This window comes from Rhea americana, unplaced genomic scaffold (assembly GCF_003343005.1).
Source record: "Rhea americana isolate MKP2758 unplaced genomic scaffold, rheAme1 scaffold_9, whole genome shotgun sequence".
Taxonomy (NCBI): Eukaryota; Metazoa; Chordata; class Aves; order Rheiformes; family Rheidae; genus Rhea; species Rhea americana.
Window position 1 is genome coordinate 9560098 of NW_028187088.1, and position 17112 is coordinate 9577209.

The window sequence follows — 17112 nt, forward strand, 5'->3', positions numbered from 1 at the left end:
TGTTTTCAGTAATTTTTTATTTTCATTCTTGTTTCTAATAATTCTAACAGCCAGCTGATAACAAGAACCAGTGCAATATACTGTTAAATGTGTTTTAAACACTTTTCCCATAAGGGCAGAGGGGAAAAAAGAAACCTTTGACATACTTCAGTTGTTGCAAAACTAAGAACTAGGCAAAGTAGCTTAAAAACATAATTCCACATTTCCACTCAACCCAATTACTTTGCAAGTACTACTCAGGAAACAACACACAAGAGCCCTAAAGATTATATATAGTTTCTTTTATATTCTGCTCAGCAAGGACTATCAAGTCTAAGGTTTTTCTATCCATCTGAGTCATAAGCAAAATGATCCTTTTGTCCCTGTGCAATCTTCAGCCTAGGAACGAAAGTGGAAACTAGAACATGTTGAATATCTAAGTAACTAATAACTCAAAGGCTGAATTAAGCCCTAAGAGGAGAAAGGAAAAGAGATTAAGCATTGTAACTTGTACATTGTTTTTATGATTCCTGCAAATGCTAAGAAACCAACAAGTAGGCAATTTCCCATGACAACTGCTACAATCTTGTGCAGGATCCAAGTTTTCATTCAAGTTCTCCATATTTTCAAAAAATGACTTACTTCCATCCTGCTTAATAAATTAATGCAGGTCTATCTTATTCAGCCTGCATCAGACAAGCTACTCATGGTAGTTTCTGATTAAGCAAATGCTGGCCATTCCAGTGGTTTGMCAACTGCAGTCTGAATGGACCACAGTTGCCTGTGGACAATGGAAGAGGAAGCAAGTGACCTAGATTTGTCACTTACAAAGTTTTAGAAAATCTAGAACTTCTTGTTCGTTTTAAAGGTGGAAAGTAGATGCATTAGTTAAGCCTTTCTACTGTTTTCCTGTGTGTTTACAACAGAAGATACTAAATAATGCCTTCCTGCCACTGTCACTTTTCCCTCCTTTAAATTCTGTAACCTGGCACAAAGAATTTTCTCTCAGCTGCCTTGTTCCTCCCCTATACATTTTGTGGGATATTCAGGACAAGATGTCTTTACACCTTCCATTATGTCTTACTGAAACAAACAAACAGCAAAAGCCTCTGAGCAATCCTGTTAAAGATGATCAAAAAGGGAAATCAAGTAGGCAGAAGTTCAGAAGTGAACTTCTGGCATACAGAAAGTTAAGAACATTTCTGGGAGAGGCATCAGGCATCACCAGCAAACAAGATCTTTACTGCTGCTCTAGATCCATGTCTATTCTTTCCTATTAGCTTAATTTGCTACATTTACCTTGGCTTCAGTATTTAAGAAAAGGAAAAAAGGCTATTCAAAGAATTTCAACATAACATTCCCCAGAAAAGATCTGTTTAACAGAAAAGATATCTGCTCTGATGGTAGAAAGAGTCTCTCTAGCAGACATTTTGCAGGAACTTCTAAAACAAGGGCAGACAGATATAGATGCCTGTGTATGTTAAAATCCAAATCTACTTTCTCACAGAAGTATGTAACTTTTTGATATAAACCTTAGCTTTTAACAATAACACCAATATTTGCTCCACACAAGTTAAAGAATTATGAACACTATCTTGCTATTTATAAAGGCCTTTCAGAATATTTTAAACATTCCTGCACTTCTGTTTAAGCCAACAACAAGGTACTTAACAAGCTTACTCTTCTGTTTTAGTGCTTAGTGGTAAACAAATCTCCATTTTTACACTGTAATCAAATGTAGTCTGAAGTCTTTTGTCTCAGTTGAGAGAATATGAATCCAGAAGCAAACTGCTAAGCAAACTGAGTAACAGCTATCTGTGTTTCAGTTGTTGTATCAGCATTTTTAGAGACAAATAAACCTGATATATGAGTTGTTCTATAGAACAAAAAAGAAAACTCCATTTTCCAGCAAAAGATTCTAGAAACCTGTGCAACCATCCTGGCATTAGAAGTGTCAAATGTGTGCATCACTGAAAGCAGTTGCTTTCCCTCTGCCTCCTCCCTTCCCAAGTCCAATGGTTTAAGACTAAAGGGAGAAGTGGTACAAATCATTCATTATTTTCATCAAAAAGTAAAAGAGTAGGAATGTAGGACCAGCTTTCTAGCTTCTCTCAATCCTCATGAATTTATCTCCTATTTCAATTTTTGGCCCAACACTGGCATCTCCATGGCTGGGCAAAAACTCACAGTTATGGCACTAATTTCTGGGACTAGTCTGACAGAATAAGCTGCTGCAGAGTGTTACTACTTCTAACAAAAGGGCAGGAGCAGGTGCCTATGGGATGCCATCCACAGCAAAGAATATATGTCTACCACTAGTCATCTGTGAAAGTACTAGTTTAGTTGTTGAATTTTAGTGTTAAACAGGCTGGACTGTGAATGAACAGCTGATGCTTCAACACAGATGCACTTTCTAAACTGTCTCTTAGAAGAATTACTAGAATTTGGTGTTAGTTTAAAATGCATTAATTATAGTACCAGGGCTTGTCCGTCAGACCTGACTGGGTATTCAGAGCATAACAAAAAATAAAATAATCTAACAGTTAAATCTTAAGGAATTACAATCAGATCTAATCGCTGTTCACCTTAACCTGACATAAAACTAACACATCTCTCTGGAGTGAACGTGAAGTATTGCATTCATTGAACACAGTGCAGTGCCCATTTCTGCTGGCACCACCAACCTGGCCTTGAGAGAGTTTTTCCTCCAGAAGTGACTTACACTGTTGCATTTTCATCCAGTTCAGATCATTTACCCTCCAAGGGMGTGTTAAGCAGAGAATATTCCGCCTAGATGCCAAATGATCGCTAAACAATGGAAGTCAGCCATACTTAAAGCAAGAACTAGCTGAGATCTCAGTGATTTGCTTTTTGTTATGCACAAATCAATAACAGATACCATTATCAAAACAGAACAATCTCCTACCAAATGTTAACACCTGCTCCAGCAGTTTCACACAAGCTCAAACTTCGTATGTTTAATCTGCTGGTCACAGAAATCTGRAAGAATATTTGCACAGATAAATAGAATGCACTACACTATATACTTGACCTTCTTTGGTGCCAGTACATTTGTATTAAGGTAAAATATTAAGTTCATGGATAAAACTATTGAAAGGTTTGGTAATAGGATTCAGACTGTTTCCATCTTTAGATCACTGGTCCAAAAGCCGGCCAGGTCAGTAAGGAATAAGAGTAATGATGATCCAATCTGCACTTAGTGGCTAACTCTGAATGACAACATTTTTGGAAATTTCAAGGGCACCAAAACAAAAAACAACAAAAAAATCATTAAAATTCTCAATACATTTTGTCCACTGATACCAGCTTTGAACCACTCAGTCTGACCAAAAATATTATAATAAACAATCCTCAAAACTAAGGTTGCATTTATGTAACTATATACTAAAGCTATGAGAGAATAAATAGAGATGAGTACGTACAATGCCATACAAAAGTTACTGCTATAGTTTTTAAAGAGATACGAAATTTTATAATTGGAGCTAAGCATTTTAAGTGTGTATCTCTAGTACCTAAACAAAGAATATACCCAAGACAAGATTAATTGTTCTCTCACACCTTAGCTTTTCTTAAGTATGTTTTTGAATCAGATTAACAGATTTTATTTTTTTCCATATGCTGAGTTTAGAKTTTCACCACATGGTGACACATACGATATAAAATATCTATAGCAGTATTAATGACAAGTCTTCAGAATTTCTCAGCTTTAATATGGATTTTTCTGGTCATGCTGAAGCAATCTGCATATACAGAATCATACAAAAACAAAACATGAAACTAAAAAACTTGAGCAGAAAAGCTATTCCTTAAAATCACAAAGTAAATACTGTATGCCTTACCAGACTCAGAAACAAACCTCAACAGTATATACTTTGATAACATACATATTAACTTAGAATGGCTTTGTAAATACATAAAGTATTCAGTTTCACAGTAATACTTCCACTAAAATACATCAGAATAGATACTAGACCATCTACAAGAGTAAATTTCTTCAAGTTTCACCAGGATTTAGAATCCAAAATGCTTTGGCAACTATAGATTTTGCTAGTTTGCCCCAAGATCTGAGTTAAAACATATTTTATTTTATACTCTAATTAAAGAAACATTTCACTTTTATGAATTCTTTTAAAATAAAAGCTTTGAAATGAAACTTACTTACTCTTGAGTTACTATCTCCAAATAARTACATGTAACAGATAAATGCTTCATTACAAGCCACATTAAGTTTTTCGAAACCAAGGCAAATACCCTATTTTAACCAACGAATTACTTGCTCCAAACCAATAATAATGATTATTATTGAAGGTACGGAGAAGTCTGTAATCCAAGAAATATGATGCTTCCATCAAATCTCACTTGAATGAAAATAATTCTGCTTAAAAAAAAAGCAGATGTACTCTGGGCATGCTTATGAATTACCAAGTATACAAATGCAGATCTCACTCCAAAGAAACTGGAAGAGACCCTTTCCTTGACCTGAAACCTCCTCCTGCCAATTGTATTACCCAATTTGAATATTGAAAGAATTCTTGAACCACCATACAAATCCCTGTTTAAACATTTATTGCTTATGGTATTTGCATTCACAGTAGCACCAGATCACTGATGACCTGTAGATTGCCTTTAAAAATAATTTGTTTCTGTTTCATGAATTGTTCTCTAGATTTTTGTCTCAAATGGTCTCACAGCTCAATTCCTCCCCCTTGATTCTAATCGCTACTTTGTAGATGACAATTCTGTGAAAGTTCATAAAATATTGAAGTTTTGGGAAAGAAAATACTGAATCCTCCAACAATAACTACCAAGACTTGATCTTGGCTCATAAGAACCTTTGAGCGTACAATTCTGTTTTATAAACTGACTCCATAATTAGATTAATATTACAGTGTTCTTTGAACTTTGTATGGAAGTATAACAGACAAATCTCCAGAATACCTTTTTAGTAATGTTTTAGTCTGTTTAGCCTATTAGCCACTGTGCTCAATTACCCTGAGCTGAAGGCCAAATAAAATGATTTCACCATTTCTCCTTTCGCCTGTAACCAGTGAAGCAGACAGCAACTTATATAAGCAAAGATGAAAATCTAGACCACAGTATAACTCTTGATGCAGCAAGAAAGCTAAAAGGAGGTTGTTTCTTCAGAAAAATAGAATAACCCTTAGTGTATTGCCTATCTGCACAAAATAACAGATTTTTTAAAAAAATAAAAAATTGATAACAGAACATTAAGTCTGTAAAAACAGCCAAAACACTAATAAGCACCAAAAACTAAGTTCTCCACGCTACTTTAAAGCCATGTTCATGCGCATACACATTATGATACTGAATTTACAGGATCAAGCTCCTCTTTTCCTCCCTACCCTATCTCATCAGGATTTCAAGTGTTTTCAGAATAACATCAGATTATCATCCCCCTCCTCAACCTCTACACAAGTACATCCCAGTCAAATTGACAATCAAGACAAGAACTGTGGTTTATTCAGGACACACTAATACTGACTTCTTTCCAAGTCAGAGCCTTCACTGTYTGAGACAGGAACACAATTAGTCCTTTAAACAGAACTACTGTTTCCCTCCTTTCTCTAGAATTTGATTGAGGGATTTATCATTGGTAGCTTTGGCATCAGTTTCCAATAAAAAGAAAACAAAAAGAGCCAACTCAACCTCCAACATCCCACCAGAAGCTCAAACTTTTTGATATGAACCATACCATTTTAAGCTGCACCTGCCCTGTCTTAAAAAAAGCTAAAGTAAAAAATAACTAATTGTTTAGAACAGTTGATATTGTAATATGTATGAAAAATAATTGTTATATAATGGACTGGTCATTTACTGGCACTTAACTCCTGTTATCACTTTTGTGCCAGCAATATGAGATCTATCCACCCAAATGACAACTTTTCTTTCCACAGAATTGTACTGGCAGGCAGATGCAACATTCAAGGAGCTCTTGCTAGCAGGAAAAGAAAGGTCAAGAATATCTTATTGCAAACCTTAAGCTTTGAAACTGAAAATTAGGTACATATAAAAAATTAAAAAAGCAACTTCTCACACTTTTGTCTGGAAACTTACCCAGAAACTCAAAGTAGCATAAGTAATTTTGCTAGTAGTAAAAAAACTGTCAAGAACATTCATCCAGGAACGTATATAAAAGAAGAAATACGATTATACACATCCCATGGCTTACTGTATCTTCCCCAATTTCTTATTCTGACCTTCCACCTACATCTTCACAGTGCTTTTTAATCTTCCAGTTTTTTGGACTTGAGACGTTCTGCATAAACTCAGGTAGAATGTTTGACCTCCTTGTTTTGATTCCTTAACAGCTAAGGATAAGCTCCTTTAAAATTAACATACATAAATTGTTCAGACTATTGTGACTTGTTCAGATATTTCCCTTACTTATGCACTCTGACACCACTACAAGATCTATTCAATCAGTTTTATTTATATGGCTTGAATGACTCACTAATTTCATGGTACACAATTCAACTTTTAAGTGCACAACCTTCACAAAAGTTTTCCACATATTTTTCCAGATGGAGATAAAGTAAAAACCACTGCAGAACTATTCTTTTGGATTTGCAGAAAGCTTAACTCTTCTTCTTTATGCCAAAGTCAAGAGTAACTTTAAGAGAACCAAAAAACAAGAGTCAGATTTGGAACACAAATGTAGTAAAGAAAATTAATACAGGAGGGAAGACAGAAGTAAGAAAAAAAGACGGGAATAAAAGGAACAGTACTAGATCTAAGTATTCTCTCATAGCATTGAGTTCACTGCTGGTTATTTATAACACTCCTAATCTTGCTTGTACTGTAGCACTTAGTGATGTATATTCTAAAGATTAACTCAGATGAAACAGGATATCACCACTGCAGAGATAATTCTCTTTTGATTTGGGTAACGGAATATGTTAGACTTAACAACAGAATTTTAAGTTCAGCATTTTACTAAAGCCTAATTTTGATCATCCTCTGTTGTTTTGAAGAAAGCTACTTAAATACAGGATAAGTAGAACAGTACTATTAGAACAGCCCAAAGAGAAGTAAATATGTAAGCCTAATTACATACAATAAAACAAAAATAAAATACATACATACGCCTAATTAGTGAGCCTAATTTTTTATTTAGGTGGAAAAATAAAACCACCCTCAAACATATCAAGAGTCACATGCATAGGCAATCTCTTAAATCCCCAGAGTTTGAGTGCAGAGGCCAAGTGAACAACAAAATGATCTTAGGCCAGGCACCAACATCCCAGGAAAGAATTACTGCATTTAAAAAATCACAGATTCATGATCAATCCTATCACGAATTTTAATTACATTTGGAATGGAAAGAGCTTATATAAATATTTCAAAGAATTGATTACATCTGTATCTTCATAGAATGGACAGGCTTGAGAACACTGGCATGCTTGTTCAGTGATTTATACATTCCAGCACCACATCAGGTTTACAATTTAACAATCATATTCCTCCTTGGAAAACACTTTTCAAAATCTGTAACTTTGCTTGGCTGATCCATTCTATGCCAAGTCAGGAAGACCCTTCTGATGTTTGTCCTATTCTTCCTGCTAGTGTTGTTTTATCAATTAAAATTCAGTGGGGACAGCATACGCAACCTTAAAAAAGGACACCAACGTCACTGTTCAGCCTTTCATAAAGTCCTGCGTATCTTATCGAAAGCGCTCCAGAACTCTATATATTTCCTACACATAGACAGTAATAGCCGACATATAGCCTTGTAGAATTAAGAACTAAATACTATAGAACTCATCAGTTCTCATTAGGCAGTTTCCAGTAAAGCAGAAGGGCCTCTGCACACACACCCAGACTGCTGCTCTTGGTAGCAAGTGASTTTACTATCCCATGCTTTCCTTGTATAATTATTCAAGGAAGTGATGCATGAACTAACAACATTTGTGAGCTCTTCTTTGCCATACATCCTCTTGAATCAGACTGGGGAATTTATTAGCCATCTTGCAGAGGTGTTTTTCAGCTACCTCGGATCTTACCATACCCACTACAAAAGAGCAGCTCCCATACTGTTCTAGTATATTCAAAGCATTTTACTTAAATACTCACAGCAGTTATGTGTTTAACAGACTAAAAGTTTATCTTCCCCACCCCTTCACGGTTATTCAGTTGTAAGCAACCCTTTTGTTTCATAACCAATAAAATGGAAATTTAAGATGAAGTTTAAGCAGAGATAAGTAGTAAAACTACGTCTCAAGAGATCACACTTGAGTACACTCAAGAGTGATCAAATCAAAATAATGCAAGGCTTGGAACACTTCAASTAATATTGTACCGTAAGGGTTTTTCTTTAACAGAACACTGGAAAGCTATAATACAGGATACCTGAACGGCCTCAGTCCAGCAGCTTCAGGTCACTGCTAGTCCTGATATGCTCCTGCACAACCTCAGAGGTGCATTTACACAGCATTATAATCCAGTAAGGCTTTCAGGCATACATTAGATAAAAAAAAAGTTTCCGTTTGCAAGACAATCCAGATACCAATATAGGCCATAATCATGAACCACACTTCATCAGACTACATACTGAGCTAACTGGGATTTCAATATATCCACGGTATGGTTAATCTGTAACTCAAGTAATCCACCTATCTATAATGCTGACTTCAGTGTTTATTTTCATTTAGTTTGTTCCTGAAGGAGTAGAAATGATTTCTATGAACATGCAAAAGAAAGTATATTACTCCAAGAAGTTAAAGTCATTCATTTCTACTTATTTTCTCCTTGCTTATCACTTTTGTCCTGGACAAATTTAATTGTCTTCTCTTCCACAATGCTCAGAGACTTCAGCAATACCTCTGATTGCTATCCCTTTTTGGGAGGGAAAAGTAGTACTTCAAAATCATGTTTTTTGCTTCAGACCCTCCACTTAGGTCTGCAGTAGTGAAGTTTTCCTCATTTCTCAGTATATCCATACAAATAACAATATGCCCCAAAGAACTTCAAGCCTTTTAGCAGTTACCACAATTTTGTGAAGAATGCTAAGCAATTGCTCTGTTTTCTAATCCAAGTCACTGAAGCTCCTCTAGCCTTAATAATAAAAAATAAACAAACAAACAAACAACAACAACAAMGAATCATCACCAGAAATGCCCAACAGGTAAACATAATATCAGACTTATTTTCTAACCACATTTCTCTCATAGGCAACCATCCCCCTAACTTCCTGTCCAGCACTAAAAATCTGTTACTTTCAGTTTGGCAGAGTGTTTAATCTACATATAGTATTAGTCTAGTTGATTTCAAATATAACTGTAACCTGTGGGATGTTTAGAAGGCAATAATGTAGAAGATTACAGCAGCTCATGAAAAAGTATTCTCAGTTAAGCTAGGGGAGATGCAATCACTCCAAGTCAAAAATTTATTGTTACCTTTTTCATACAAAACCGAGTTTATCTTGCCAAAAATCTTTGTGCTTAGTGACTGAACAGGAATTACACTTAGCCTGAGAAATCTACAGCTAGCTGGAAACATTACATGTACTTCTGTTGACAGAAAAGTCTTTATAAGCAATTATACATTTTATCTCATTCCACTGGGGAAGGAGGAGAAAGAAGGAAGAAGTGAATACCACACGTTAATAAACAGTTCTGCAGGTTTAACAGACTCTGCCGTTCTTTCAAACAGCACTTTTTAAACCCCATTCCCTCTCTGAGGGAAGCAAATTTTCCAGTTCTGCATGGGTCCTCCTAACTCATCTGACTGTGTATTTGTTTCATCTGTTGCTATGAAAGCTTCTTCTTTCTTGCAGAATTTTAAGAATTTCAGTGGATGTATGTGGGAAGAGTGAAGAATTACTTCAAACTCAGCCTTGCAAAAACACTTCTGAGGGCAACATATGCTGTCTATATTCAAAAGGAAGACATTAAAGAAAGCAAACAGCAAAAACCACTTTTTATTGAGTTGTTATAAATATGGTGTCATCAATTTTTTAAACAGCTAGTCTTAAACTGCAACTTCAGTACTTAAGTAAAACACTTAACATAGAAAAAAAACTTGACAAAATTACAAATTGAGAAATATAGAGACTAAGATGCTTTTATTGAAAAGAAAGAAACCCTACAGGACTATTCAAATGGAAGAAATAACCTTTCATATTTTTAATCAAATAGAAGCCAGCCATGTCTTCCAAACCCATACACTGGCAGCACCAAGATCTCAGTTCTGAAGCAACAAATAACATTTGACATTTGTCTATCTCATTGCCAACACACATAGCTATGTTTATGTGAATGACGATTTTTATGAAGAAAGCATCTTCAAAATAAGGCAAAAATCTCTTTACAGGGAAAAAAAAAAGGAAATTGAGACTCTGCCTTCTACCTCTCTACCCTTCTCTCGTCCAAAAACCACTGAAGTAGCAGAAACTCTCTCTCTAACTTAAGAGCACAGATCAACCATTGAAAAGAAAGATTTCTACATTGTACTGTGGGTTTCATCTGATGATTGAAATAAGGTTCTCCAACTGATCCAATTAGCTAGATTTCTTGGTACCTACTAACCAAACCTGAAGTGGGGAAAAAAAAAAAGATAAAACCGTTGTAGATTATGACAGCACAAGCGAAGAGAAGCTGTGACTTCCCACAGTCAGTTTGCTGAAACTAAATGAACTAGAAGGGAGATCTTGCAGGGAGGAAACGAGTAAGAGAGTGAGCTTCTGCTTTACCAGACAACAGGGAAATACGCATTGAGTAAGGGAAAGAGAACTCTCCAGATCCACTCACTGTAGGAAAAGCCTCAGCTGGAACCTGTACCTTGTTTCTTAAGTATGTGAAGGCAATCAGTGCTTTGATAGTTCCAGTTCTCAGAAAAGTATTTTCGTCTTCATTCTGTGTGTTGTTTTGACTGTCTTGCTTATCAGGTATAAAGCTTTTGCTCCTTGCTAACTGCCTGTTCCAGTTACGATTTAGCATTCAGTGACTTCACCAGAATTATACAAACTGCACTAGTAGAAATTTCCTCTTATGAAATGTTGTAGGCAGTCTTACATATCTTGAAGGCTGCATCTTCATAAAATGCTAGATTTCTTCTGATTTCTGGAAACCTCTGATTTCTCATGTGTTTTAGTGGCTCTTCTATTCTAAATTCCCCGTTAGTTCATTGGATGCAACAGACTCTTGTAAAAGTTTCTACCTCATTAGTGCAGTTAGCAGATGCCTTCACCTTCTTCACTGTAGTATCAGCCAGGCTTGCTCAAGCCACTTTCAACAGCAAATTGAACTAAGTATTTAACTTTGCACTGAAGTAGATTAAGTGTGCTCACAAAAACTCACTTGCTGTATCTATTGCAGAGATATTGCAAGAGCCACTGAGGAAGGGTGGAAATATGATAAATCTGTGTAACTAGTACTCTGATGATCTTGTAGATACAAATTAATTCAAGATAGTTACTGTTAGAGTTTGTCTCAGAAAACGATAGACAAGAATCTGTTAATCGCTATGTGTACTGAGCTCTCTAGATACACAGAATTCTACAAAAGCTGCAGTAACAATCTACACTATCTGCTGAAAGATTCTGGAGGCCCAAGACTGACAGGAAATAAAAACAAACCAGTGTAGCATCCAACTTCCTTGAACAGGAATAGAGCAAGACGTAAGTACATGCTCATTAAAAAATGGTTGAAGTGGGATAACATTAATATTCCCAGTTATTACCTAAAGCATTTCATGGACAGAACAGAGCACGTGAGCAGGCAGCCACTTTGATGCAAAGTCCAGCAGCTTAGCTGAAACTGTCAGAGAAGACTATTCAAGCTAAGCTGCTGGACTTTGTACTAAAGCAGCTGGAAGTACTCACACACATTTCTTTCTGCCAAGAGCACTGTAAGTTTGGGTTACTTTCAAGCAAAGCTGACAACTGGAGTAGGAAGAATTTAAATCATCACAGCAAAATATGTCAGCACCTGTCAATACCTTAAGCTCCCAAAGACAATCATTAAGTTGTTCAAGGTTTAAATAAGTATAGCTAAATTACATATAGCCCCCAAAATCTTGTGAGCCTCTATTCGGTCATAACACTTTCTAGACAATACTCCTGAACACTAAGGATTCACTGAAGCAGAATCTGGCTGTCACATACAGGCACTTTTCCCACAAACCTCACTGACAACTGAAGGCAAATGAGGACAGAATCTAGCCTGCAAATACTACAGAGTATCTAAAGGTTTATTACACAAGTGTCTACTGTTCCTTTAGCACTTGCCTTAACAGGATCTCAAAACACTTCACAGAAGGTTAATGAATTAAGCCTCAACACACCTGGTAGCTTAGCATCACCCTATTAAGGATGAGCCCTGAGGCACAGGGAGGGAGGATAACTAACCAAGGCCACACATGCCTTTATACAGAAGATTAGCTAGACAGGACTAGGACACTGGCTACTCGGGCCACAAAGCTCTGTGTACTAGACTTATTATAATATATATCTTCAGCAGCATGTAAGAGGGTCGATGGGAGGCAGAGGGAGGTGCAGGGCAAAGCGGGAGAAAAGGAGGAAGCACGCAGTAACTGAGAGGGCTGCCACAGGGGGAAGGGAAGTATGTCCTCTTGCCCAGAGTCTCACCACCGCGAAAAAGCTCACAGTGGCGACGCAAAGGCTCTCCCCAAGCAGGTCGCAGATCCTGAGGGTCTCTTGCCTCCACGAAACCCTGCGCCGCACCACCCACGAGGCCGACGCCGCCTCGCCCACCTCCGCCCGGCCGAGGCCCTCGCCGCGCCTGCCGCCTACCTTGGCCACATAGTCCTTCACCTCGTCCAAGTCTCCATTTTTGAGGGCCCACATGAACTCCTTGTCAGACATCGCGGCCTCCGGGCAGAGGCGCGGGCGGGCGAGAAGGACGGTGACGGCCCAGGAAGAGCTCCGCAGCGCGAGGGCGGCGGGCAGCAACCCCTCCCCCGTGCGGCGGCCGCTGGCTCCGGTGGCTGGGCAGGGCCGGGCTGGGCAGGGCAGGGCAGAAGCCGGCAGCAGTTACGGCCGTTAGGGCTCAGCGCCGCGGCAGCGCAGCGGAATCCGCCTAACTGAAGGAAAAGCGGTTTACTTGCGCGCGGCGCTTCCGCTTCCGGTTTTCATTCAGCGGCTCCCCCTCCCCCCCCCCCGCCGTGGTCCGCTGCCCACCGTAGCGAGACACCCACGCGGGGAAGCGGGCCGCGGTGCGCATGCGCTGCCCGCGGGCTGCCGCCGGAGCGCTGCTGCGCCTGCGCCCACCTCAGCGTCCCTCCGTTCCCGAGATACGGTGGGAAGCAGCGGGGGCGGGGGGGGGGAGGGGCGCGAAGGGAATGCAAGAGGCCGGGGTTGGGGGGGCAGGGGGGGAAAAGGGAGTGGCGCATGCGCGCTGCTCTCCTCTCGGCCTCGCCCCGCCCCCGGCTGCCTGGAGGTTGCCATGGCGACGGGGCCTGCGCCGTGGCTCGCCAACCGTCCCGCTGCCCCGCCCAGAGGGCCGTTAAGCTTGCCGCGGGGTGAGGGCGGAGCCGTTTGAAATTCGGGCTGAGAAAGCCCTGTTTTGGCAACACGCGGTGCCTGAAGCGGCTGTATGGAAGAGGCGCGTGTGCGTGGGGGCAGCACAGCAGGGCGCGCTGAGGCCAGGAGGGTGGCGGGCCCCTGCGGCCAAACTCACACCCAAGGAGCTAAGGGTTGAGGTGTCTCTTCTCAAAACCAGGGGTGCTGGGCATGCTGTGAGTGATGATCACAGTGCTTCTGCAACATGCCCAGTGATACATAGCAGGGAGTATATGCTAGTAAAAGGATGGCATCTTGCGCTTGCTTTGCGGTTTTTTTGAAACCACATGTATTGTGCGTGGGATATGCAGCCTGAGGCGTGCTAGGTGCCTCCGGCGTGACTTCTGACAGGCAGCAGCTGTGCTATGTCCGCATGGCAGGCATCGTCCTGCACACCCTTGGAGCTAGGACTGACTGCTTGGACTGTAYGCACTAAGGCAATAATGTGAAAAAGTACTTCTTAAAAGTAGTAATACTATCATTAGTGGGAAAGAGGGAGCACTCCACTATGTAACTCTCCAAAATCTGCAATTTTGGGGAGGGAGAGAGAAGGAGAACAGTGCCGTATGGCTCATGACTCCTTCTGTGTTACTCTCTTTGTACTTCAGAACCACAGAAATGATAAATATGTAGGGCTTTACAGATTTTTGATGAGGACTAAATGGTATTCAAATGAAATAGAATAGCATRTTACTTGCAAGGAAATACAAATCAAAACCATTTACGATCAGGACAATTACTTGTTTCACTTATAAACTAAGGAGTTCTGGAACGTAAAATATGACTTTGTACTCGTTCCTTTTAAAGTCATTAAAGAAAACTAGAAAAAAAACCCTGAAAGCCAAACTGTAAAACGCCCTTGCGCCCTTGTGCTGTTTTGTAACTTAGACCTTGTTGGTCTAAGTATGTCCACAGATGTGAAATTTTCAGTGCTTAATTTTCAATCTACTGGCAAGCAGATTGAAATGGCAAGCAGGTTTGCTTTTTTTTTTTTTTATAAGCTAAATCCAGTTTTGTCATTATTTAGGAAGTTAAAATAACCTGGAGTTAATAAGTGTGATGAAAACATTCTTAAAATTCTAGATACTTAAATATATATCAAGGAGACAAATTGTGGCCATTTTTTAAGAATGTTGATGAACAAATGTTGATGAACAAATGATGAACAGTTGCCATGTTTGCACTGATTAACCCATGAATCTCGTCATTCAGTTCTGCCAACARTTTGCCTTACTCCTGTCTGATCATTGAAGCAGGAGCTCTTGCACACTTCTCTCTTTTTCTCTAAGCCCTGCTACCCAAAGTATGTGGCTGAGTCGAACATTGTTGCCATTCTACCAGATACATGCCTCTTGGAGAGGTACACTTGCTAATTAGCATCAGACCTAAATTMGAAATGACTTTTGTCTATTTAATGAGTAACACTAAATTTCTCAGGTATGCATCCAGAAATAAACCCCATGCCTGATTACCATTTTCTAACTGTGCGATGCTGTTGCATGACTGCCTTAATACCTGCATGCAGTGCCTTAGTCCTTTTTATTTGCATTTTTTTTCCAGTGTAGTTCCAGCTCATGAAAGTCTTCTTGCTTATAACATCCTTGTTTCCTGGGTTTACTGATCAGAAAAAATGTGTGAGGAACATAGCAAATACATGTTTAGCAAAGGGATTTCTTAAACACAAAAATTTTACGCTTGAAAGCACTATAAAGTTACAGATCTGTTGCTGAGAAGAAACATAGTACTAAACATACAAAGGCTATGAAACTTAGGTTTAACTCGAAACCAGTTCTACATTTTTCTCTTTTTACTTTGCCTTTCTGGTAAGCAGTAGAGGAATGACCTCTCCACTTGTGGAAAGGTCTCCCCTTTAAACTATCTTTAACCATGTTAGCCAAAGCTCTAGGTTGTCTTTCAGTGCACTATTTGGAGAATTAGTTCATTGCTGAGAAACAGATTCAATGGCCAACAGTTATAACTATGTTGGCTTCTCAGATGTAAGCCTTCACCTGGTGATATTCCCATCTACAAAATAGTGTTGTAGTCTCATGAGTAGAGGTTTCGATGCAACCTGAAAGTCATGCTCCAGAGAGTTATAAAGATCACTAAACAAAACGTCATTAACAATTTGATAAAGATAYTTGCCAAATGTATTACCAGCGAGAAAGAACCGCAGAATCACAGAATCAGTAAGGTTGGAAGGGACCTCTGGAGATCATCTAGTCCAGCCTCCCTGCTCAGGCATGGTCACCTAGAGCATATTAGACAGGGTTGCATCCAAGCGGGCCTTGAAGATCTCCCAAGAAGGAGACTCCACAACCTCTCCAGGCAACCTGGTCCAGTGCTCTGTCACTCTCACAGGGGAAGAAATTCCTCCTCATATTCAAGTGGAACTTCTGTGGTTCAGTTTTTGCCCATTGCCTGTTGTCCTGTCACTTGGCACCACTGAAAAGAATTTGGCCCCATCCCCTTGACACTCTCGCTTCAGATACTTATACACGTTGATAAGATCCCCTCTCAGAATTCTCTTCAGGCTAAACAGGTCCAGCTCTCGCAGCCATTCCTCGTAGGGCAGGTGCTCCAGCCCTCTGACCATCTTTGTAGCCCTGTGCTGGACTCTCCAGTAGCTCCATGTCTCTCTTGTACTGGGGAGCCCAGAAGTGGGCACAGTGCTCAAGATGAGGCCTCACCAGGGCTTAGCAGAAAAGGGGCAGGATCACCTCTCTTGATCTACTGGCAACACCCTGACATCTGCTGGAGGAACTACACAGCAAGGCACAAACAGTCCAGGAGGCTCCTGCAACACATTGACGATAACTTCTTGTCACAAATGGTGGAGGAGCCTATGAGGAAGGTCCTGCTGGACCTTGTCCTTACCAACAGAGAGGGACTGGTTAGAGATGTGAAGGTTGGGGGCAGCCTTGGCTGCAGTGACCACGAGATGGTGGAGTTCAGGATCCTGCAGGAAAGAACTAAGGCAACAAGCAGGATTGCAACCCTGGACTTCAGGAGAGCCGACTTCGGGCTCTTCAGAGACCTACTTGGTGGAGTCTCATGGGTTAAGGCCCTAGAAGGGAGGGGGGGTCCAGGAGAGCGGGCTAGTATTCAAACATTACTTCCTCCAAGCTCAAGAGTGGTGCATCCCTGTGAGTAAGAAGAGCAGCAAAGGAGGCAGGAGACCTGCATGGGTGAGCAAAGAGCTCTTGGCCNTAATACACATTGATAAGATCCCCTCTCAGAATTCTCTTCAGGCTAAACAGGTCCAGCTCTCGCAGCCATTCCTCATAGGGCAGGTGCTCCAGCCCTCTGACCATCTTTGTAGCCCTGTGCTGGACTCTCCAGTAGCTCCATGTCTCTCTTGTACTGGGGAGCCCAGAACTGGGCACAGTGCTCAAGATGAGGCCTCACCAGGGCTTAGCAGAAAAGGGGCAGGATCACCTCTCTTGATCTACTGGCAACACTCTTCCTAATGCACCCCAGGAGACCATTGGCCTTCTTGGCCACAAGGGCACATTGCTGAGTCATAGTCAGCTTGTCATCCAGCAGCACTCCCAGGTCCTTCTCTGCAGAGCTGT

The 17112-nt window shown here is 40.2% G+C and overlaps 1 protein-coding gene across 1 annotated transcript in view; it reads right to left on the minus strand.

Annotated features, from left to right (window-relative positions):
- The window catches only part of MTPN (myotrophin), a 47184-nt gene extending 34053 nt beyond the window's left edge, over positions 1-13131 (minus strand). Inside the window, exon 1 of the mRNA XM_085324019.1 lies at positions 12770-13131. Coding sequence (XP_085180145.1) covers positions 12770-12841 — 72 coding nt within the window. The 5' untranslated portion in view covers positions 12842-13131. The remainder of the gene's footprint in view (positions 1-12769) is intronic.
- Between the last annotated feature and the right edge of the window lie 3981 nt (positions 13132-17112).